Raw genomic sequence first — 22,455 nt, forward strand, 5'->3', positions numbered from 1 at the left:
TTGGAGCTGAGCTGGTCATGTTGCAGAGACATGCCCATACGTTTGTTTTCCCTTCAGTGAACTGAAGACATTTGGTAGCAGGGAGAAGAATTTTAAGATAGGATTTACTGGCTGGGTGGTTAATTCTTAGGATTCTTTCCCTGACATACAGTTTGGGGATATTGAGAGCGCCGCCTGTTTTCCTTCATTCTTGTATCAGCTTGCTATCTTATGGAGGGTTTTTTATTTCTCTTTAGTGTTTCAGTGTTTTGGAACTTTGTAAAATATGTCTTTAAGATATTGTATATTCCTGGGCATGGTGACACATACCTGTAATTCCACTATGTGCAAAACAGGAGGTCCAAAGTTTGAGGCCAGCCTAGTCTACACAAAAATTCCAGGGCAGTCAAAGATATGTAGCCAGACCTGAAAAGTTTTTGCAGCCTGATAAACCTCTTTGCCGACCCAATAACCCAAATCAGACCAAATCAACCGAATTAGAAAACGCCCAGGTTTAATGGATACCAAGGCTCCCAAGTGGCCTTCCAGCCCTAGGATGACGCTTCCACCCAAACAGACCCTGTTTCAAAAAACAAAACCAGTTGGACACTTAGGAGTCAGAGACAGGGATCTGTATGTGTTTGAGGCCAGCCTGGGCTAATGTATACTGAGTTCCAGGCCAGCTGTGTTCCTCCTTCCCCAAGGAATGTTTGACCTGGGTCTCTAGCACACCATCTCTTGGTGTCCTTGTCCCCTTAATCACGTGACTTCTTATCTTTATGTCTCTCCAGCCACAACCAGCAGACCACAACCTTCAGGCATCCTATGACTGGACAGTTTTCTCCAGAAAACAGTGAATTCATTCTTCAGGAGGAGTAAGTATTTCTTTATGTTCTTACTCAGGCAGAGTAGGTTGAGAGCTTGGAGACATGAACTCAAAACACAACTTGCTAGGTTGTTTCTGCTGTTTTGGTTTGCGTGTTTGTCTTGGAGTGGATTGAGAGGAGTTTTGTTTTTCAGTCTCCACATGTCTGGTGAGAGGATGGGGTGTGGAGAGATGCTCCAGGATGTGGGGGTGCTATCAGAGCCCCTTAAAATCCCCTTTCTGCTGAGACATCCACCTTGCACACAAGCTGCGCTCTGACTAGACTCCTCACCTGGTGGGAAGGTGGTAGAGATTGGGTGCCAAGGCTACCTGCAGGAATTCCCAGGTTCTTGTCCCAGAACAAGGATTTGGACAGAGATAGCGGATAGTATCAGAAAAGTTTACTAAGGGAGAACAGCTTCTCCAAGTGTGGAAACAGGCCAGAGCTGGAAAAAGATCAAAGACTCAGTGGCAGAAGCTGTACAGAGGGTTGTATATTTCAGCATGGTGGGCTTTGGCTCGAAGGATAGCTCACATTTTTCTTTACATGCCCTTTTACATGTCAGCCTCGGTGGGGAGGTTTCCAGCCTTTCTTTATGTGCTGATTTTGACTTACTTTCCATTCTGCTCTCTTAATAAACCCGCTAAAGCCATCAAGTAGAAATCCAAAGGTGGGGTCTGGAGGAAAGGCAGTGCTCTTCAGCGAGAAAACCCTCCTCTTTAACTGGACTCACTGTGCTACCGCGTGGAGATTCTAATCGTAGTTCACCTGTAGTAACCTTAGGCTTGCTTCAGAGACACGGAGCTTCCTCTGCTGCCTCTTCTTCAGGAACCCGTCCCCAGCATTGGTATAGGGTCTCGTTGCTCATGATGGGATTATCTGTGGCACTCTTCTGAAGCTCACTGAATTTCTTCAATTGTCAGCGGGTGTCTGGCCCTTTGTGGTTGTCCTAGTTTTATTTTCGTTGCTGTGATAAAATATCCTGACAAAAAGCAACTTAATGGGGAAGGGGTTTATTTCATCTTATAATTCTGTCATTATGGGTGAAATTACAGGGCGTGAGAACGGATCACAAGACACACAATGGAACCTACTTTAAGAGTTTATTAAGACCTTTAATCCTAGCACTCGGGAGGCAGAGGCAGGCAGATCTCTCAGAGTTCGAGGCCAGCCTGGTCTACAAGAGCAAGACAGGCTCCAAAACTACAGAGAAGGAGGAGAGAAGAAGGTACTCAGGCCTCTCAGAAATTTGGTGCAGGAAAAGAGCGTGGAACGGGTGTGTCCAGCTTTTAAAGACTGTGCATGCATGCACGCACGCACGCACGCACGCACGCACGCACGCAAGAGTTTATGTAACCTCCTTACACATAGATCACAAAGGACTTGAGGACCCTGGGTGGCTATATAAGTTGCCTGAAGGCTTCATGGCGCATCCACAGCAGCTGTGGAATCCTAAGTGTCAGCCTTGGGTGGTGAGGCATTTTGCCAGAGCGCAGGCAACCTTGGGTGATAGAAATGATAGTATGGGGAAGTCAAATTAGACAGCTAGTCACAGCACCTGCAGTCAAGAGCGGAGATAAATTAATGTGTACGTGATTGCTTGCTTGTGCTCAGCCTGATTTCTCCACCTTTAAAACACTTCAGGACCTCCTGCCTAGAGGATGGTGCTGCCCACAGTGGGCTGGGTCTTCCTAGATCAATGAACTTAATTAAGACAGTCCCTAATAGACCTGCCCATAGACTAACCCAATGTAGACAGCTCCTCATCTAGACTCTTCCTTGCAGGTGGTTCTCAATTGTGTCAAGTTGACAATTAGAGCTTTTCATCACAGTAGCTATCAGGGCCTACCCACACACAAGGCCCAGGAATGTGATTCCATGTCTGAGCCTCGAGCACAGGCACATACTTTCTTCTTCTCCGTGCGGGTGCCTCTACAGCTTTGGGGAAGAGAGAAGCATTCCTGAGCAGTGACGGCAGCTGACTGACAGCGGGCTGTGCACACCAATCCCCAGACTCCGCAGAGCATTTCATGTGGAGGTGGGGCCCGGCTTGAGAGAGAGCGTACTTACTTTGGAAGTTCAGAAGCCCACTGCTGTGCTGGGCAACCAGCTGCAAGGCATGTGGGCTCCCTCGGGGGTCCTTGCCAAGGGGACCCTTACTTGGCATGCCTTTCTCTGTGCTCAGTCAGTTTCAACTGTCCTCCCATTCCATTTGCGTCTTTGGAGAGAAAACACGGTTGGAATGGCTGGTGATGTGAGCGGTGTCTGAAGACAGCTCTGAGAGAGGCCGAGCCTGCTGAAGGTAGGCGGTCTCTTACTGAACTTTGGCCCCTTTGCCACAGAGACTTTATTTCACGGGTTTCAGGGCAAAACTCTCCTGAAGCTACTGCAGATGGTGGGTTTAGGTGGAAATCTCCTGCTGCTAGGCAATTCTGTATGCTGTTCTTCCTGCAGCTACATGTTGGTAAAAGCTGGCAGCCAGAGGTAAGGGCGAGTGAGCTTCGGAGAAGGCTCTCCAGCTCCAGGAGGAGGCCAGCCCGTGCTCACCCTCGTGGTTCTGGGCTGTGGGAGTCTCATCTGTGGCCATCAGTGACTAGGTAGAACCAGCACCTTGTCTGCAGACACGGATAGTCTTGGGCTAGCTTTGCCTGTTGCATTTGGTTGCCATGGCAGCAGAAAAGATGAGGAGAAATGCAAACACCTGGCAAGCAGATGCAGGAACTTGACTGGTTTTCCTCTCCGGATTTTCAGGCAGCATTTGTGACAGTCACAGGTAAGGGGAGACACGGAAATGGGGCCCTTAGTTCACTCAGGAACAAGAGGCAGTTTTTGGTGTGGATGTTTCCAAGGGCATTGTCAGTTGGGAATGCAGTCATGGCCACGTGATACCCACATCTTCTGCTCTTCTCTGCTGGCCGAATATGCAGTCGTGGTGGCTTTGCTATGTGGAAGGGATACTGTTGCTTTAAAACAGAAGTCTTGTTTCTTCCTGTGGCTTCTCTAGTCCTTTTCTCTTCCTTCCCCACAACCTGGGAATTGCTCTGGTTGCCGTTTAACAATTGCTGTAGCCTGATGAGAAGGACGACTGCTTGGTAGATCAGGCGGGAGGAGCAGGCAGGCTCAGAGGGGACGGATTAGAACGGGAGAGTCTCCGAGGTCCGTGCCTCCCTCTCATCCTGCGCAGTCAGTCATGGAGGAAGGGGGACGAGACAAGCCCAAGGCTGTCCAGCTTGGGGACTCCGATGCCAAATTCAGGACAGTGCTCTGATTGAGGGGTGGGGGCACAACTGTCTGGGCTGTCTTCATGCCAGGTGAGGAGGTGCTGTTTGGGTTCTTTCCCAGCCTGTGTTTAAGGAATTGAGGGGGACGGGGAAAGGCATAGTGAACTGTGCTGGGGTGAGGTTGCAGCTACTCAACCTCACCCGTGAAATCCCGTGTCAGACAGCCTCCCCCGGGTTGCTGGAAGTTGACAGTAAGCGTTGGCAGCCTGTCTGTGTCTCTTTGTCTGGGAAGAGGGTTGTGAAGGTGTGTCGGCCTGCTTGGGACAATAACTAATTTCCTTTCCTCCCTCCCTTCCCCTCTCTCTCCCTCCTTCCTTCCCTCCCTTCCTCCCTCCCTCCCACTTTCTTTTCCTTTCTTCTCTGTCATTTTCACTGTAGATTGTGCTCTTTAAATGAGTGCTTGTGTTTGCAAGTGTGCCCACTCTTGTATACAGTCCTCCATTCGCAGCCATCTCTCAGCTGAGTTCTCTGGTCTTTGGAATCCTTGAGGACAGTGCCTGAAGCTGGGTCCTTTTATCTCAAAATTCATGCGATAACATTAAATGAGTTGTTTTGTTTTGTTTCAGTGCCAGGGATCAAATTGAGGATCTTGTCCACACTAGACAAGTGCACTATCACCCAGCCACATCCCAGCCCCATAAGGTCTTTTTAATGCTAGAGTTCTGTTTCCCCGTAACCGTCTGACTTTCAGCCATTGCCTTGACCACTAGAAGGGAAGCCTGCCATAGTTTCTATATTTTGACTTAAAAAAGTCACAGGTAAGGTGTTGCTAAGAAACCATTATGGTCTCAGCTACTCAGTTGGCATCTTGAGCTTTCTGGAGAGAAGTGGCTTGGTAGTAAAAAATAAACCGTACCTGGGATTTAGGTTCTGGGGTCTCCAGTGGTGACACAGGAATAGTGCAGATCTTACAGTGCCCCTAGTTCTCAGAAAGTCGTCTTAATGCACAAGCTGCCTTGTAAAGAGAAGTTTTTACCCCATTTAAAATGGAAACTGAGGCCCAAAGAGCCGATTTGTGGGAGAGTGAAAGCCTATCAGACAGAGCTCAGCTGAAATCCTGTCTTCTCTGTGTTAGGAATATTTCCTAATGTTAGCTCTCTGACGACGCAGAAATTCCCAATCAAGCCAAATCAAAACAAGCCAAATTAAGAAATATCCAGGTTTAATGGGAGATCTGCGCTCTCGGGTAGCTCTGAGGGGGAAACCGGGAAGCTGCAGAAATGCGACACCCCCCCCCTCCCGGGAGGAAGAAAAGGGGGGGGGATCACTTAAGTACCCTGGGGTGGGGTCCTGACCCCACCCCCAGGGAGGAGGTCAGGACCTGGCCTGCTGGGATTTGAAGTCCAGACCAGGCCTGGGGGCTGGGATAGATGCGAGGGGCTGGGACCTATGTTCCCAACCTAACACTCTGCTCTTGCTCTTTCCCCTACCCTGGTTGGGGTTGGCCTTGGGGCTGTGATAGCCCAGATCTATATCTCACAGATCTTGGGGCTTGGCACTTGGAACTTGGGCTCTCTTTATGGCAGACCCCACCCAGTTCATTATTTTTAACTTAATTTTAATTTTTACAGTTCTAGGGATTGAACCTAGGTTTTCATGAGTACTAGGCAAACACTCTACCCCAGAGCTACAGTCAAGTTCTCCTTTTACTTTTTTGTTTTGGTTTGGTTTAGTTTTTCTGAAACAGGGTTTCTCTGTAGCTTTGGGGTTTGTCCTGGAACTCGCTCTGTAGACCAGGTTGGTCTCGAACTCACAGAGATCCCGCCTTCCTCTGCTTCCCGAGTGCTGAAATTAAAGGCTTGCACCACCACCACCCAGCATACTTGCATCTGTCCTCAGAGCTTGGTTGACCTCTCTGTAGTGACTTGCGGAAGCGAAGGGTCCTGCTGTGTTGACACTCAGGTGCCCAGAGCAAATGGCTTCCGCATTTATAAAGGTTCTGGCTCTGCCTGTCAGGTTATGTGCACTTTGTCTTGGTAGAGAAAGATGGTTTGCATAGAATCCAGCCCTTTCCCAATGGGACTTCTCCCAGCTGATTTCGTCTACTCTTCATTTCTTTTGTTTGGTTCTGACAGGAGGCAGCTGAGCTCAAAGTTTAGCTCACTGTTTTGAACTTCAGCCCACACCCCTGCAGCAAAATAATCTGCATTCATGTAGCTTAAGTGAAGGAAAGGGAGGTCTTTGTTTCAGCCATCCCACTGTCCTGGGAATCCAGACAGCACAGAAACTCAGCAAGCAGGCTTACAGTGAATAGATCTTATTTAAGGACACGAAGAGTCTGAGCATGCAGGTTCTGTGGTCTCCTCTGTAGGATGCAGTGTGCCTGAGGGCATGCTGATGGGAACTGTTTGTCTTCTAGGGACATTCTTGGGTGAAACTTATTAGTGGAGTACATCCAGGCTGAGGACTCGAAGACAAATCAGTATGTCTGTCCAGCCACATTTTTCAGTGGGGATCTTTCCTGTCCAGTATCCTAGCTGAAACAAATGCACCAGGTCTCCCTCTGTTGAATGATGCCCCGTTCACTCATTCTGGGCCCCCTGGCTTATCTGTTCAGGAGGCTTCGTAAATACACCCTGGGTGCTCCCGTGCTTAAGTCAATGGGCTAAACTGCTGTGGGAGCTTTTGTGAGTGTCAGCTTTTCATTCCACTCAGGAAATTGTGTTGATATTTTCTCGTGTCTATTTTTGATATAAAACGGATTGCTAGTTGTGATTCTAGTGGTCATTTCCAAGGCCATCTTTCAGTGTGATCCATGATGAGGGGATCTAGCAAACAGCCTCTGGAGGCTGGCCTTGTCATGGATGGCTAGACTGCATGTGTCTGTCTTCGTTCTTTCAGAGTGCCGGGTCAGGCTGCATATAACACTGAAGACTGTTGGTTGAATGGGGATCTTTTTTTGCAGCATTAGTAGACATCACAGTCACCTTCCTAGGGCAGATTTGGGGTTTTCTTTTCCTCCCCTGCCTCCCACTGCTTCTTAGATGTCAGTGGTGTGGCCATAACCAGCCTCACTCCAGACAAAATCTCTCTGTATCTGGTTCCTCCAGCAGGAGCTCTGTCCTCTTTTTACCCAAACCTGTGGCCAAGTTTTGTCTTTCTCCTCATGCTATTGGCTGAGAAAACTCCCAGTCAGCTAGTACCCATGGCCAGGGGTAAAGTTATGATGGTTAGACTAAGGCAAAGAAATGGCAAAGCTCTCACTTATTCTGGGTTACCTGGACCAGCTGCAGATCCAGATAGGTAGGTCTCTGTGAGTTTGAGGACAGCCAGGGCAATTAAACCCTGTCTTACCACCCCCAAAATAAGTGATGGAAAAAATGTTTATAATAAAGTGTGTGTGTGTGTGTGTGTGTGTGTGCGTGTGCGTGGCACACACACATGTTCTTGATTTTTGTTTTGTTTGAGACAGGGTTTCACTATGTGACTCTGGCTGTTCTGGCACTCACTGTGTAGATCCTGTTGGCCTTGAACTCACAGAGATCCACCTGCCTCTGCTTCCTGAGTGCTGGGATTAAATGTATGTGTTACTACTGTACCTTACATGCTAAAATAGTTTAAAACCTCAGGTATAAACAAGATCATAAACACATCACAGTTACAGAGAAAAACAAAAAAACTAATAAACACAAAACAACACCACCCAAATCAAACCAGGCATAACAGAAAGGACAGACGTAAATAAATGTTTAAATGCTTTTGTTTTGGGTGGCTGGACTATGGAGGATCCCCCTCCTCACTTCACCATTTAGCTTTTTCTTGTATTTTCTTAAATATTCTATAATGTTTCTATTAGTATCTCAAAAGAAATTTAATTGAACTTGGTTAAAAAAAAACTAAACCTTTTGTGAGATTGCCTCTTAGGTCTTGAATTTGTGTGTGTATGTATATCTGTGTGTCTGTAGGTCAGAGGACAGTTAGTCGGAATTGGTTTTCTCTTTTACCATGGAAGTCCCAGGTATTGAACTCAGGTCCTCAGACTTGGAGGCAAGCACCTTTATCCGCTCTCACCCACCCCATTGTGTCTTAGATTTCAGTGGGAAAAAAAAAAAGTTGCCTAATAGGCAACCCAAGAGTTCTCCTTCCTTTTCCCCCTCTCTGGAAAGCTGGGCAGGACCAGGTCCTGGGAAGATGGCTGGTTGTCCTGCTGAGAGGCAGAGATATGGCACAGCAGCCTCACAGAGCCTTTTCCCACTCCCAAACTGTGAATTTGCTGCTGCAGCCTTTGCCAAGGGAAAGGCCGAGCCTGGTGACATTTCCCCATCTGAGCAGGGAGCAGTAACAGCGTTTTGGCTGCGATGGAAGCCGTGGGCAGGGATTCTGGATGAGTCTGGCTGATACGAAGTCGGCCAGCTTTCTGCCTGGTGGGTAGTGCATTTGCCACTCTGAGCATCTCGTGGGGCTGGCCCATTGGGAAGCTGATGCCTGCCTGCTGCAGGGGAAGCGTAGTGGCCACACAACTTCTGCAGAGAAGTCGCCTCCTGGGGCAGTGCTGGTGTTGAGACTCAGAGCGCTACAAGGATCCGTGTCTTTTGAGCAGTGGTGGTGCCTGAAGGGAGTGTGGTATCTCTAGGTGAAGACTATACTTTTTCCATCACGTCCTGTAAAAGCAAGCGATGCAGGACATTCTGAGCACTTTTCTCTCAGCTTCGTCTGGCCTGGATCCTCCAGCTCTGTCTTTTCAGGGTCCTGGCTAAGTCCTCCGAAGTAATTTTTCTCAACTCCTGAAGCAGGAAGCCTCAACAACATAGTATATGTAGACCTGCCTGGATCCTGCTGCCTAGTGGAGCAGCAGACAAAATGCAGTCAAGGATTGCTGTGGTTTCTGCTTTCTGCTCAGGGACAGCCTACAGACTGTGGAGCTGGCAGGGTCTTGCTGTCATGCATCATGCTGTTCAAGGATAGGTATTGAGCTTGGGTGAAGGCTTTGACACTTCTGTGTGGAAAAGACTGATACAGAGATGGGCTCCTCGGAAAGCAGGTGAGAAGGATGTTCTTCCACATCTCTTTAGAGTAGTGCTCCGAGCCCCGAGCCATCCCCGAGCCTCTCAGCAGGAAGTCCAAGTGGCTGGGATGATGATGGGGAAGCACTAGGGTTCCCTACTGTGGCCTTACAGATACTTCATGACTTCCTGCTATCCAGGCATGGCACAGGGGGTTAATATCTCCAGTGGCTCTATTTTGGGGCGAATGGAGTGCTCCCAGAATAGGACTCTTTGTTGAGTAGGTCTATTTTGGGCGGCAAGCCCCACTGGCGTTTATGTAAGCATTCTCTGTGTATATCTGGGGGTGTGGATGTGTGCGCAAGTGATTTCTTGTTACTAATTATAAACAGCTTCTTTTGGGAGTTGGGGAAGTGGAGGTGTGTGTGTGTGTGTGTGTGTGTGTGTGTGTGTGTGTGTGTGTAACAGTATGATGACTCCCTCCTTCTGTGAAGAGTATTGTGCGCCTTGAGCTGTCGCCAGGACACCCTAGTAAGAGAATGAGTGTGGGTACCTTAGGATCACAGACAGGGAGTGCAGTGTGCACCCTTTTCTGGAATGTCTGGCTGTGGTGGTGTGTCCATCTGCCATCTTCTTGGTCCTCTGAAGGACAGGGACAGGTGAATTTTGTGACCTCTGTCTACAATCTGGGATCAGACGACCTCCAAAAACTGGGACCTGAGTTGTTCTGGTGCCAAGCAGCCAGCTCCAGCCTAGGACAGGTCATAGACTGGGCTTTCCACTCTGCAGCTGGGCACATACTCACAGGATTCCCCTACGCCTTCCTGCAGGCCACACCCACATATGTCGAAGCAAGAGAGAAACCAAAGACCGTCCAGCATGGTCAGTGAGACATCCACGGCTGGAACCACATCCACCCTGGAAGCCAAGCCTGGACCCAAGGTGAGCTCTCCATCACCGGTTCTTCATGTCCCTTCTGTATTTTTCCAAGTCCATTTGTAACCAGAAGTCCATTTTATTATCACAGTTTTGTGGGGTTTGCCCATAAGAAATACTCCCCCAAAATTACAGATCAGGAAATAGAGGCTAAGAGAGGTGATAGCCCTTGTCCAAGGAAACGGGTGGTTGCTGATTGACCAAGACTGGCATCTAGTTCCTTGAGTGCGTTCTTCACTGTCTTGGTGTGTGCTCAGAAAGCAACACCTCTGTTTACAGGTACATGGTGTTAGATCCTGGCAAGTTTCAGTGACAGACAGGCTTGAAGAGCAAAATGCCCAGATGTTTTTGTTCAAAATGTAGGATCACTGACTTAGACAGGCGAACCAGATTGGGGAGCGAGTATTGGATCCTGACAAAGTCAGGGACTGAAAGTGACTTTGTTTCAGAATGCCATGGTAGCAGCTCTTAATAGAAAACTCCCTTAACTCACTTCACTTCGTGTGAACCATGAGATGTTTGCTGTGTCTGGGTCGTGCTGTTTGACTGGGAGGGATGCTGTGATCAAGGGCTCACAGTGACAGCAGGGTGCAAACAGTCCTGTCATACAACATGTGTGTGCTCCGCTCAGTCCCTGCCATTAGAACAGAGTCTGCTTTTTCTAGATCCTCAAGTCCAGCAGCAAAGTGCACAGCTTTGGGAAGAGAGACCAGGCCATTCGGAGGAACCTCAATGTCCCGGTGGTGGTGAGGGGCTGGCTGCACAAGCAGGTGAGGAGGCTGGAATAGCTAGAGAAGCTTCTTGTTCCAGAGTTTGTTTGGGGCAGGTGGGTTCTGCCCACTGTGCACAATGACCTGTTAATTGTTTGTGAGTGAGCTGTTTGCTCAGGGTTGCAGCTTCCTTCCCCCAAACCACTTCACCACTCTGGCCCGGTGCTTTTGGTGACCAGGGGCTGGTCAGATGCAGTGGGGAGTGATGGAGATGAGGGAAGAGGGCTGCATATTGAAGCCTGGGGCTACAGTGTGAATAGATGAGTCAGCCAGAACCCAGCTCCATGTTCACCCTTTGCCAGCACCTGCCTTCCTAGTGATAGTGCCTTTGCTATTGTTTAGCTACAAATGCTATCTTTTCCTTGCCTGAAATGCTTTTTGGTTTTTCGAGGCAGAGTTTCTCTGTGTAGCTTTGGAGCCTGTCCTGGAACTCGCTCTGTAGACCAGGTTGGTCTCAAACTCACAGAGATCCTCTGCCTCCTGAGTGTTGGGATTAAAGGTGTGCGCCACACTGCCCAGCCCTTGCCTAGGATGTATGGCTAGCTCCCTAGCACTTGGAAACCCAAATCTGCCAAATTCATCACTTGCTTCCTGCCCCACCCTCTCTCCAACCACTTTCCCTGGATCTTAGTAATGAGAAACCATCATTCCTCTCTCAGGTGTGCAGGGAAGAGACCTCAACACCATCACCTACTCCTTCTTTTCCCACACCTGTTTAGTCAGGAAACGTGGCAGCCCTGTCTCTCGAGGCTACCCTTCAGCTTCATGTCTCAAACGCCCTCATTGCTTTGTCTCTGAGCTTCCAACCCCAGAATGATGTCTTGTTGGCCCCTTCCTTTTCTTCTTGTCATTTCTTCATTCATTTGCTCCCCGTGTCTGTGCCATGGTTTGTGGGGCTCACACATGTGTGAAGAGGTAAATAAGGTTTCCTCAGGAACTTGTCATCTGCAGAGAGAAACAAAGAAGGCATTTTTTTCATATCACACTGTCACCCATCCCTAATCTGTCACCTGCTAACATCTACAGAAGCCAATCAGACTCCAAGAGCAATGATGCCTATTTGAGGATAGCATTTGTGAGAAGGACTTTGCATTGTACACTGTATAGGAGGTTCCAGAGCCCCCTTCCCATGGAAGCGGAGTCCCAGATCTCTTTATCTGCTCCTGGTCACGTGTCTGCTTTCATAGCTCTGGTCTTTTCTCTTTTCTTACATGGCTGTCTTCATCTGAGTAATTATCCTCTCTGACATGCCCTGTTAAAAAAAAAAAGGACACTGGTTGGAAATGTGGCAGGAGAGGGAAGGGACTGTAAATAACGCTTCCCACCTCCCACCCTTTGGCTGCTCTGCTTCCGTAACGGTCTGTTTAGAGCATTGCATGTTCACAGCAGAAGCAGAGCTGTGCTCACGCAGCCCAGGAAGCTTCCCCCAGGAAGTGGCATTTGAACCATGTATGGAGGATGGATAAAGGCCTGCCAGTAAAAAGAAGGGAAATGCTGTCTAGACCATAGAAATCCTTTCACCAGTCTGCAGAACTGACCATGGATGACGACATCACGTTGATTTGGTTTTGGTACTTCAGTGTGTGTTGTGGGTTGGGAGTGCATAGCAAGCAAGCCTCATGTCGTATTTAGGTTGGAAACGGTTCTTCTGTTTGTTTTGTTTGTTTATTTTGTTTTTCAGGATAGGGTTTCTCTATGTCCTGGCTGTCCTAGAACTCTCTGTAGACCAGGCTGGCCTCAAAACTCACAGAAATCCACCTGCCTCTGCCTCCCAAGTACTGGGATTAAAGGCATACACCGCCACCGCCAGGCTGTTCTTCTGTTTTAATTCAAGCCTGTCAAAACTTCTGACTAGGGAAAGACTTTATTTTTATGTGTATGAATCTTTTGTTTACATGTGTATATGTGATCTGTGCTCATTCTTGGTGACCATGGAAGCCAGAAAAGGGCATCTCATCCCTCGAAACTGGAGCAGAGACAGTTGTGAGCTGTCACGTGGGTCTAAGAACTGAACTCTGATTCCTGCAAGAGCAGCAAGTGCTCTCTTAACCACTAAGCTATCTCTCCAGCTTCAAGGAGAGATTTTTTTCCCTCCCTTTGGTTTTTTGAGACAGGATTTTGCTGTGTAACTGCCCTGGCTGTCCTGGAACTCATTCTGTAGATCAGGCTGGCCTCGAACTCACCAAGATCCACCTGCCTCTCTCTGCCTGCAGAGTGCTGGAATTAGAGGTGTGTGCCACCACCGCCTGGCAAGGAAAGATGTTTTGTCAGTTAAACCCAACTCTGAGATTCTCCTAGGTGTTGGAAAAAATTGGTATATAATATTGCTATTTTCCCTGTAACCAAGTTTTTTGATTTATTTGTTTTAGACTTTTGTTATGAGAAAATTTGATTGCAAAGAGAATTCAGACCTTTACATTGTGTGGAAAGAAAATATCAAAATCAGTCCTGTGTTAGAAAACGAGGTTGATTAGCTGAGAGCTTTGTCTCAGTTACCTAATTTAAAATTATTCAATACTACCCTATGTAAATTCACTTTCTAATCAGAATGAATGAAGATATTTTATAGCCTAGATCCTAAAACAAAACCAAAATACTTCATTTTTAATAAGAATTTATTATCAGTAGTTAACATCTATTTTTGAACTTTCCTTTCTTAGAAGTAAATGGATTATAATAATTTGTTCCTAGGAGACCAGAAAACCTTACTTCCTGAGATAAACCATCAGTGAGTCTAAGTTAATGTCTATTTAAAGAGTAGCTTTTCAATAAGACATTCATTGAAAGAGGGAGGAAATATAAGCCATCACTTAGTCTAAGTTTAATGTCCTATTCGAAGAATAGCTATTCAGTAAGATGTCTGGTTTATTGAAAAAACGCAGGGGAAGAGAATATGGGGACCAGAGATGTGGCTCAGTTGATAGGGTGCATGCAAGACAAGCACAGGTTTGGGACTGGATCTCAGGGCCGCATAAACCAGGCCTGGTGTTGCCCACCTACAATCCCAACACTCTGGAGGTGGAAGTGAAGGGTTACAAGTTCAAAGTCATCCTCAACTATGTAGTGAATTTGAGGTCAGACTGGGCTACATGAGACCATCTCATTAAAAAGTAAAGTAAAATAAAAGAGAGCAAAATAAAAATAAAAGAGATGTGGTAGCACACGTCTTTAATCCCAGCACTCAAGAGGCAGAGGCAAGTGGATCTCTGAGTTTGAGGCCAGCCTGGTCTACAGAGTGAGTTCTAAGACAGCCAGGGTTACACATGGAGATAGACAAGCAGACAGGTAAAAGAGAAGTGCCAACAGTTGGCTCACTGGGCAAAAGCACACACCACTCTTGCAGAGGACCCAAGGTCAGTTCTTAGCATCCACATCAGTTACTCACAGTGGCCTATAACTCTAGCTCTAGGGCTCTAACACCCTCTTCTGGCTGCTGTGGACGAACACACACACACACACACACTCAGGAATGTGTTTACATTTATTTTGAGTGTCTGGGCATCTTTCCTGCGTGTGTATTTGTGCACAGGTGTGTGGAGTCCAGAAAAGGATGTCAGATGCCCTGGGACTCCAATCACAAATGGTTGTGAGTTGCCATCTGAGTTCTAGAAATTGAGCCTAGATCCTCTGAAAGAGCAATTTGTACTCTTAACTCCTGAGCCATCTCTCTAGCCCTGAAAATAAATCTTAAAAAATAAAAATGTGACTGGGTGGCGGTGGCGCATACCAGCACTCGGGAGGCAGAGGCAGGTGGATCTCTGTGAGTTCAAGGCCAGCCTGGTCTACAAAAGCTATTTCAGGACAGGCCCCAAAGCTACAGAGAAACCCTGTCTCAAAAAACCAAAAAATAAAAAATAAAAAATAAAATAAAAACGTGAAAGAGTGGCTCTGGGCAGGTCTTGGCTCTGGGATCAGCTTTTCTATGAGTAGAGGCTGGGGTGTAATAGACTGCCCTGACTGGTTGTCTGTGCTTTGCAGGACAGCTCCGGGATGAGGCTGTGGAAAAGACGGTGGTTCGTGCTCGCTGATTACTGTTTGTTTTATTATAAAGGTGAGCTGAAGTGTCAGTCTTGTGCTGGAGAGGCTGGTGAGGGAGTCCATTGTTAGAGCAGTGTCCTGCTACTCAGCCGGTTACCCTGTGAGCGTGTTCATGTGTATATGGCTGGTGGCTGCAGCTTTACCCCTGCAGGCCCCAGAAGTTCAACTTGTTGAATTCAAGTAAGAGCGATTCAGTTATGGTCTCAAGACCCAGAGTCAGGTGGGCTTTTGCCCCACTTGGACACAGGTTACCTTGGAGGCCCTGGAGAGCTGAGAAGCAGTGGACACTGTCTGGGTGTCTCCTGGGTACTGAACAGGACACTGGAGTTGAACTGCCCATTTGGGCATTTATGGAGCACTGTATAAAGTCAGGGACTGAACGGTGTGGAATCTCAAAATACGGAAGAGAAAGGGAAGTACGGACTCTGCTTAGTGCTTTTGAAGACACCAAAGTCCTTAAGTTCCTCAGGGGAAATAGCAAGTGCTTGTCTTTGGGAATTCTGGGAAGACGTTTTTAGAAGGCTTAGGATTTGCATTTGGCGTTTTAAGGATAGTGAGTGCTTTGTCTGCGTGGGAGGAGATAGACATTACAAGGACACACTTGGGGAAAGTTCTAGATGCATAAGGAGTTGGAAGACACATCTGTGTGGGCCAGATGAGACTGGCATAGGGATTATCCTAGGAGACGAGGCTCAAGGGGATGGGGGCTAAATGCAAGGGCTGTCACAGAAGGGGGGGGGCATTGGGCTTAGTACTGTGTCCAGAGGAGAGTATGTGTGTCTTTGAGTTGAAGAGCGCAAGGCTAACTCACCCTGCAGTGATGGATGAAGGTGAAGGAACGTGGTTGGAGGAAGGGACAACAGAAGTGCCCCTCTTGTCTCTGCTCCACAACATGTGGCATGCTGTCCTTCTACTGGCAGAGTGAGTGGAGAGTGCATTCATGCCCCTCTCTGCCTCGGGGAAAGTGTCCTGTGGGCCTCACTTCTGTGGTCCTGTCAGTGCAGAGGTGTCTGCCGGTAAGCATTTGGAACACGGAAAGGAGACGGTGAAGACAGGATTCCCAGATTGCTGTTCTGATGTGTTTTTCCATCCAAAGACAGCCGAGAAGAAGCAGTTCTCGGGAGCATCCCTCTGCCCAGCTACGTCATCTCCCCTGTGGCCCCTGAGGATCGCATAAGCCGCAAGTATTCCTTTAAGGTATTGTCTTTCTTCGGCCATTCGGGCCATCTTAAGAAACAGTGTTCTCAGGCACACCTTCATGGGACAGGACAGGAAGTTAGGAGGCTGCAGAGTCTCAGACTCAGACTAATGAGGTCTAAATGACTTAATAAAATCATGGCCAAGCATGGTGGGCCCACACCTGTAATCCAGTATCTAGGAGGCAGAGGCAGGCAGATCTCTCCACATCAAGGCCAGCCTTGTCTAGTCTACATAACCTGTTGGTCTACCCTAGCCTAGCCAGGGCTACATAGTGAGACACTGTCTTTATTTTTTATTTTATTTTTCTTAAAAAATGGTTATCACCCTAGCCATGAAGTGCAGCCCCTCCTATTCTGTAATCCAGGAGCTGCTCTGAAATCATTTTGTTCAGTGGCTTCTAGAATTACCTTTGATGGTAAAGTCTTCTTCAGAAAGTCTTCCCTCTCTGGGCGTTAGTGGTTCCTTTTCTGTGCTGTGACCAGAAGCAACGTATAGGGGAAAGGGTTTATTTTGGGTTACAGTTCCAGAGGCATGAGTTCCTCATGGCAGGAAGGTGTGAAGTGGAAGCTGAGTTCACTTTTTAAACTGTAAGTGCAAATGAGAGGCGGGGTGGGGGGACTGGAAGTGACTCGAGGCTTTTAATTTCAGAACCCACCCCCAGTAGCTTTCTCCCTCCAGCAAGGCTGCGCCACCTGAACCTCATCAGACAGCACCACTTTGGAGCTAAGTGTTCAAATACTGGAGTCTATGGGGGTGCTTTTCATTCTAACCACCACACTGGGATTGAGGTCACTGGGGGTAAATAATTGCGGACCAGGAGAGACAGACTTTAGAGTGGCATCATGGTAGTTTGTCATGGCTGTGTACATTGTGAAATGTGGGATAGATGCCGAGAAAGCATCTTCTTGTGTCCTCACCCCTCCCTGCTGTCCTTCAGCCAGTGGTCTTTCCAAGATCCAGTCATATCCTTTCTCTAACTGAACACAGATCCTTAATGTGACCTGCAAGGCCCCGAGCACCCCACCCGGGCAGCATCATAGCCTCACCATGTGCCGCCCTTCCCTTTGCTCCCCCAAGCCGGCCTCCTGGCCTCATCTATGAAGATAAATACTAAGTGCTTCTCAGGGCCTGAGAGTCTCTTCCTCTTATTCAGGAATTGCCTGTCAGGAGGAAGGCACCTTGAATGTCTATCCTCAGATGAGTCCAGGTCAGGTGCTGTTCCCCTTTCCCCTCTTCCACAGCGTCCCAAACTCTCTCTCTCTCTCTCTCTCTCTCTCTCTCTCTCTCTCTGTGTGTGTGTGTGTGTGTGTGTGTGTGTGTGTGTGTGTGTGTGTACCTTCTAATACAGTGCTTCCCATGTGCTAAACACTCAACAGATGCTGAATTATTACGAGGGGAGGAAACTTGAGAATCTGTCATTTGGGGACCTTTGCATGCTCCTTTATTATCCATGGTGGTTCTTACTGTCCTGAAATCTGATCTTGGGGTTCGAGGGGGGAGGATCTGGGCTTCCTTAGTATTATATTGGCACAGCCATGTCCTGGGGCAGACTGTTTCTGAGATAGATTCTCTATTACTCTCATCCTAGTTTTCTTTTGGTGTAGCCTGGTTTCTGTCCAGTCATGCAAAGTTGTCTAGTAGGGTTGTGCTAGCTGAGGAGCCCAGAGCTGAGAGGAAGGGGCCATCTCCAAGACCTCTTGCTGGACCAAGGATACCTCCTCAGGCACAGTACCTTGAGTGTAGGTCACTGGGCAAGGTGACAGAGGAACTGGTATCTTTCTTACCTTGACTGTCAGAGCCTCTGATTGCCTCAGCACAGGCAGAGTAGAGCTGGGAACCTGGTCTTCAGGTGAGCAGCTAGGCAGAGGCCTGCAGGCAGTGACTAGAGAACACGGCTGTGTGCTCTTGCATGACTCCTCACTCCTGTGGTAGCTGCAGGCTTGAAGTGTGCCCTAGGCTAATTGCCAGGCGAGGCTGGCTCTCAGGATGCTTGTAGCACAGGGACTTGCTCTTTTGAAAGGCCGCACTGAAGACCTTTCTGCATTTGCATCTGATGAGCTAGTGACTGCCCCAGAACCCTCTGTGCGCAGAGAATCTTGGGCCTCATGGTCCAGGAGAACCTATCTAAGGATTTCCATTGCTAGGTGGTTAGGCATGCACGAGTCTCCTCTTGTTCTTTTTGCCGTAGCTCTTGCTTATTGAAACAGAGGGAACCAAAAGAACACTTAAGACATTCAAAGTGAGGATGTGGGGTTTCTTCTGCCACCGTGGGGACCTTGGCTGCAGGCAAAGTCTGCCTAGTCTCTCTAGACACTGGGTTTGGTAGACTCAGACATGTTAGTGTGAGAACTAGACCCATAGCTAAGTGCACTGTAGGACTTGGATGTCGAGTGTGAGGAGAAGGAAATGCTGAAGGTTTAAGGCTTCTCTGAGAAGATTTGTCTGCCCATCCTGAAAGTGTGCCACTCCCCAACTTGTAGCTGTTTCCTCTGACTGCTCACTGATAGGGCCTACCTTTTGCTCGAGATCCGTATTGCAGAATTATCTGCAGTTTCGTAGAGGCCCCGTAGCATCACACAGAGAAGCCTGGGCTGGGAGTCAGACCAGGTTCCAACTCTCCGCTCACATTCATTCATTCGAAAAACAGTGGGCATACACTGTATGCAGGGCACTATTCTTGGGTATGTAGTGGGGAACAAAACAGGAAAGTTTCCTCTTCGTGTGATGTTTGTAAAATGACAGTGTCCGGTGATGGTGCCCATCTGTTCCAGATGTGGTGTGGGAGAGTCACCAAACCTTTCAGATTCACTTGCCTCATCTGTAAAACAGTTCCATCCCAACCTCTCCTGGCTGCTGGGATTAAAACGAGACTAAAATTGTGAGCATGCCCAGTAGCCACAGGATGGGCACTTCCATAATCTTTCCCTTCCCTGCACCATCTTCCTGTGTAGATGGGGCGAGGTTTTAACTGCAAAGTTAAGAGGCAGACCCCTGCCTACTCGGGCACAGGATTCTGATGTTTTCAACTGGAAGCCATTGGAGTTGCTGATCTTTCTAGGCTTCCCACAAGGAGGCATGTATAGCCTTGGGGGACAAATGCAACCGGCCCCGCAGAATTCCCAGTCAGATGTTGGTCAGCTCTGCCCAGATCCACAGTGTCTTCCGAAAAGACGATTGTTGCTTCTTTAGGCACACAGCACATTTCATGCCGGTTGAAGCTCAGGAAACTGAGCCACATCAGTCTCTGAGCATGGCAATCCTAAGAAAGTGGCATCTAGATTGTGACATTTTTCAGATGTGGAGACAAACTGGCCAACGCTGGGGCTTCATCTAGCGGGAACACAGCCAGAGAACCCCTTGTTCTTGCTCGCAGAGAGAACGTGCACTCACCTGTCTATCCCCTGCTGCAGGCTGTGCATACGGGCATGAGGGCGCTCATCTATAGCACCACCACAGCGGGCTCCCAAGCTGAGTACTCGGGCATGAGGACCTACTTCTTCAGTGCTGACACCCTGGAGGACATGAACGCCTGGGTCAGGGCCATGAACCAGGCTGCACAGGTGCTGTCTCGATCATCACTCAAGAGGTCAGTCCTGACGGGGGTCCCGGGGGTGGGGAGGAGCTAGAAAGCTCATGGGACTGCAGTTCCACTGGTCATGCTATGTTCAGCGTTGCCGTCTCTCTCAAGTACATTATTAGCACATGCATCTCTCCAGGCTGGCAACTCCTCTAGACAGCATCTAATGCCATGGTGCCTATGCCCTGGCTCCTTAGGATGCACAGCCGTGGGACCTGACATATCATGTTCTCAGATTTCCTTGTTTGTGGTAGAAGGGATAGAGATATTCCAAATCACATTCCCAGATAACCTCTCTTAGGTTAATTGATAGCCTTTAAAATAAGTTTCTGTTTATGAAATAGATATGTACAGATATATGCAGGTTTCTTTCTTACCTTTAAAATATGTATGTATGTATGTATGTATGTATGTGTGTATGTATGTATGTATTGTGTGTGTGCTGATGCTATGGCACCACTTTGGAGGTCAGAGGATAAATTTTGGAAGTTTGTTCTCGCCTTCCATGACATGCGTCCCAGGAATTGAACTTGGGTTGTCAGGCTTGGTAGCAGGCACCTTATCCATTGGACCACCTTTCTTTTAATTTTAAAGCACAGCATTATTAAAGAATATCCACATTAGCCAGGCAGTGGTGGCACACGCCTTTAATCCCAGCACTCAGGAGGCAGAGGCAGGCAGCTCTCTGTGAGTTCGAGGCCAGCCTGGTCTACAAGAGCTAGTTCCAGGACAGGCACTAAAACTACAGAGAAACCTTGTCTTGAAAAACCAAAAAAAAAAAAAAAAAAAAAATCACATTATTTAGTACCAGTAGACATAGATCACTATATCAGTCTGTGTTCTTCTGCTGTAACAAAATACCCAAGTCTGGGTAATATATAAAGAAAAGAGTTTTACTAGCCTCATAGTCTTGGAGGCTGAAGTCTAACCAGCGTGGAATCTACCCTGGACCCCCATACACACACTGGTTATACTGTATCAAAGGCAAGTGCCACCATGACAGGAGCTCCTGCAAGAGGGAGACCAGTATCTGTCACTTTTGCTGCAGCATCAGCAATGACTTAATTGCCTTGACCTGATGCTAAGCCCCGTCTCTTACTCCTATCACTTTGAGACCAAATTTGTGAACTTCTAGGATGAAAACCACATCCAAACCCTGACTGTGTGGTGTCCACCATGTAACTGTCATGTCTTCAGACGTGCAAATCGTTGGTCAGCTCTGATGTGTGTTTCCTAAGCTAGTCTTATAAATAGGTCCTAGATCAAAAACCCTTCACCAGCTCTTCACACGCAAGCTCTCCAGACTGCTGGTCAAGATACCACCTCTTTTTATTTTATGTAATCCCACCAGTTGTCCCTTAAGCAGCAAGGCGTGTTCCACTTGTGAGTGTTGGCTCACGTGTCTTTACTGGCGGTCGATCTTATCAGTCTTTGGAGTTTACTGATCTGCTGTGTAGAGTCAGGTTATCTTTTGTTTTATTTTTTATTTTTGTTTTTTTTAAACACAGCTTCTCACTTTGTAACCTAGGTTGCTTTGAACTCACAGTAGTCCTCCTGCCTCAGACTCCAAAATGTAAAGATCACAGCTTGAGCCACCGGACTCAGCAGTACCTGGTTTTGTTAATGCTGTGTCCCCGTTGGCGCGTGAAGACAGGCAGAGAATGCTATTGGCTGTGTCGGAAGAGCGCTGTGACTGAAAGTGCCGCACGCCCAGAACTTTCGAGGATTAACTAATTCGCTAGCTAAGATTTGGACAGCTCTATTCCTACCAGCGAATTACAGTTGATACTGGTTTTGCAAGGGATCCTGTCTTAAGCATTTTTTTCTGAAAATTATACCATTTTCACTCCTAGCTCAAAGTTCTTTCCCTTTCAAAAGTTGGAAAAACTCTTTTTTTTTTTTTAAAAAAAAAAGGCCCCGGGACTCGAACTGGGGTCCTCGTAATCAGAAGGTGAGGTACCTAACCCACCGAGCCACCGGGCCAGCTCTCGGAAAAACTCTTGCCTTCTGAGTCAGAATCAAGACATGGTACCATTTTCCCTCAGCAACCTGGAAGATGAAATGGCCAACCAAACAGACAGAGACTCAATAACTCTTCTGGGTTTCCATACTAAGATGTTCAGACATTTGGTTAGTTACAATGTTTTATCAGGCAGGACAGAATCGTGCCTCTCCTCCAGTCTGGTAATCCATTGACTGTCCCCGGCTGTGCCCCCACCCCTGCAGTAGCCTCCTGTCTCCTGGTTGTCACCCAGATCTTCTGCCTGTACTTTATTAGGGATGGTGGCATCAGTCAGTACTGTTGATTGCAGGTGACTAACATGGGGATATACTGCTTCAGGCCCCTGAAGGGTTGAAGATACCCCCGACTCTAGAGCAGCTGGGCTGGGACTCAGAGACTGTCATTCCCTCAGGCTCTGGGCTGGATTCAGTCTTGGGCTCTGTGGGGAGGTCCAGGGAGCATCTTGATCTGTGGGTGAAGGGCTTGTAGCACTCCCAGACTCTGGCCATCCTGTTTGAAGCCCAGCAGCAGAGCCAGGGGTGTCTTGTCCGAGAAGCACTGAGCTACACCTTCAAGTTGACCTCAGCCACACCGAGGCTCTTCACGGCACTCATTGATACCACTGGCTGTTCAAAGCACATGCCTGTCCCCCAGACAAAAGTGGAGTCCTGTGGGCCACAAGGACTGAAAGCAGAAGTAAGGGCTTGTTCCATGGGAAGGCTGAGGGCGTCAGGCTGAGAACCTGGAGATGGCTTGTTGGGTGAGTGGTAGAACACCAGTAGCCATAACCCAGGCTGACCAAAGCACCCCTGGCCTCCTGCTGCAGTATTATCTTTTTAGTATATATTGTGTTTTGTGTGTAT

The 22,455-nt window shown here is 48.0% G+C and overlaps 1 protein-coding gene across 11 annotated transcripts in view; it reads left to right on the forward strand.

Moving 5' to 3' along the window:
• The window catches only part of Plekha7 (pleckstrin homology domain containing A7), a 187,110-nt gene that overhangs the window by 117,424 nt on the left and 47,231 nt on the right, over positions 1-22,455 (forward strand). For 9 of the 11 annotated variants that reach the window (XM_085692974.2, XM_085692966.2, XM_085692967.2 and 6 more), the window contains 6 exons: positions 771-854; positions 9,900-10,011; positions 10,671-10,775; positions 14,754-14,826; positions 15,910-16,010; positions 19,424-19,599. In XM_085692974.2, the coding sequence (XP_085549100.2) occupies positions 771-854; positions 9,900-10,011; positions 10,671-10,775; positions 14,754-14,826; positions 15,910-16,010; positions 19,424-19,599 (651 nt within the window). Of the gene's footprint in view, positions 1-770; positions 855-2,952; positions 3,148-9,899; positions 10,012-10,670; positions 10,776-14,753; positions 14,827-15,909; positions 16,011-19,423; positions 19,600-22,455 lie in introns of those variants that run through there. The other 2 variants (XM_085692973.2, XM_085692968.2) reach the window with 2 other exon arrangements.

Source organism: Myodes glareolus, chromosome 7, assembly GCF_982192425.1.
Source record: "Myodes glareolus chromosome 7, mMyoGla1.1, whole genome shotgun sequence".
Taxonomy (NCBI): Eukaryota; Metazoa; Chordata; class Mammalia; order Rodentia; family Cricetidae; genus Myodes; species Myodes glareolus.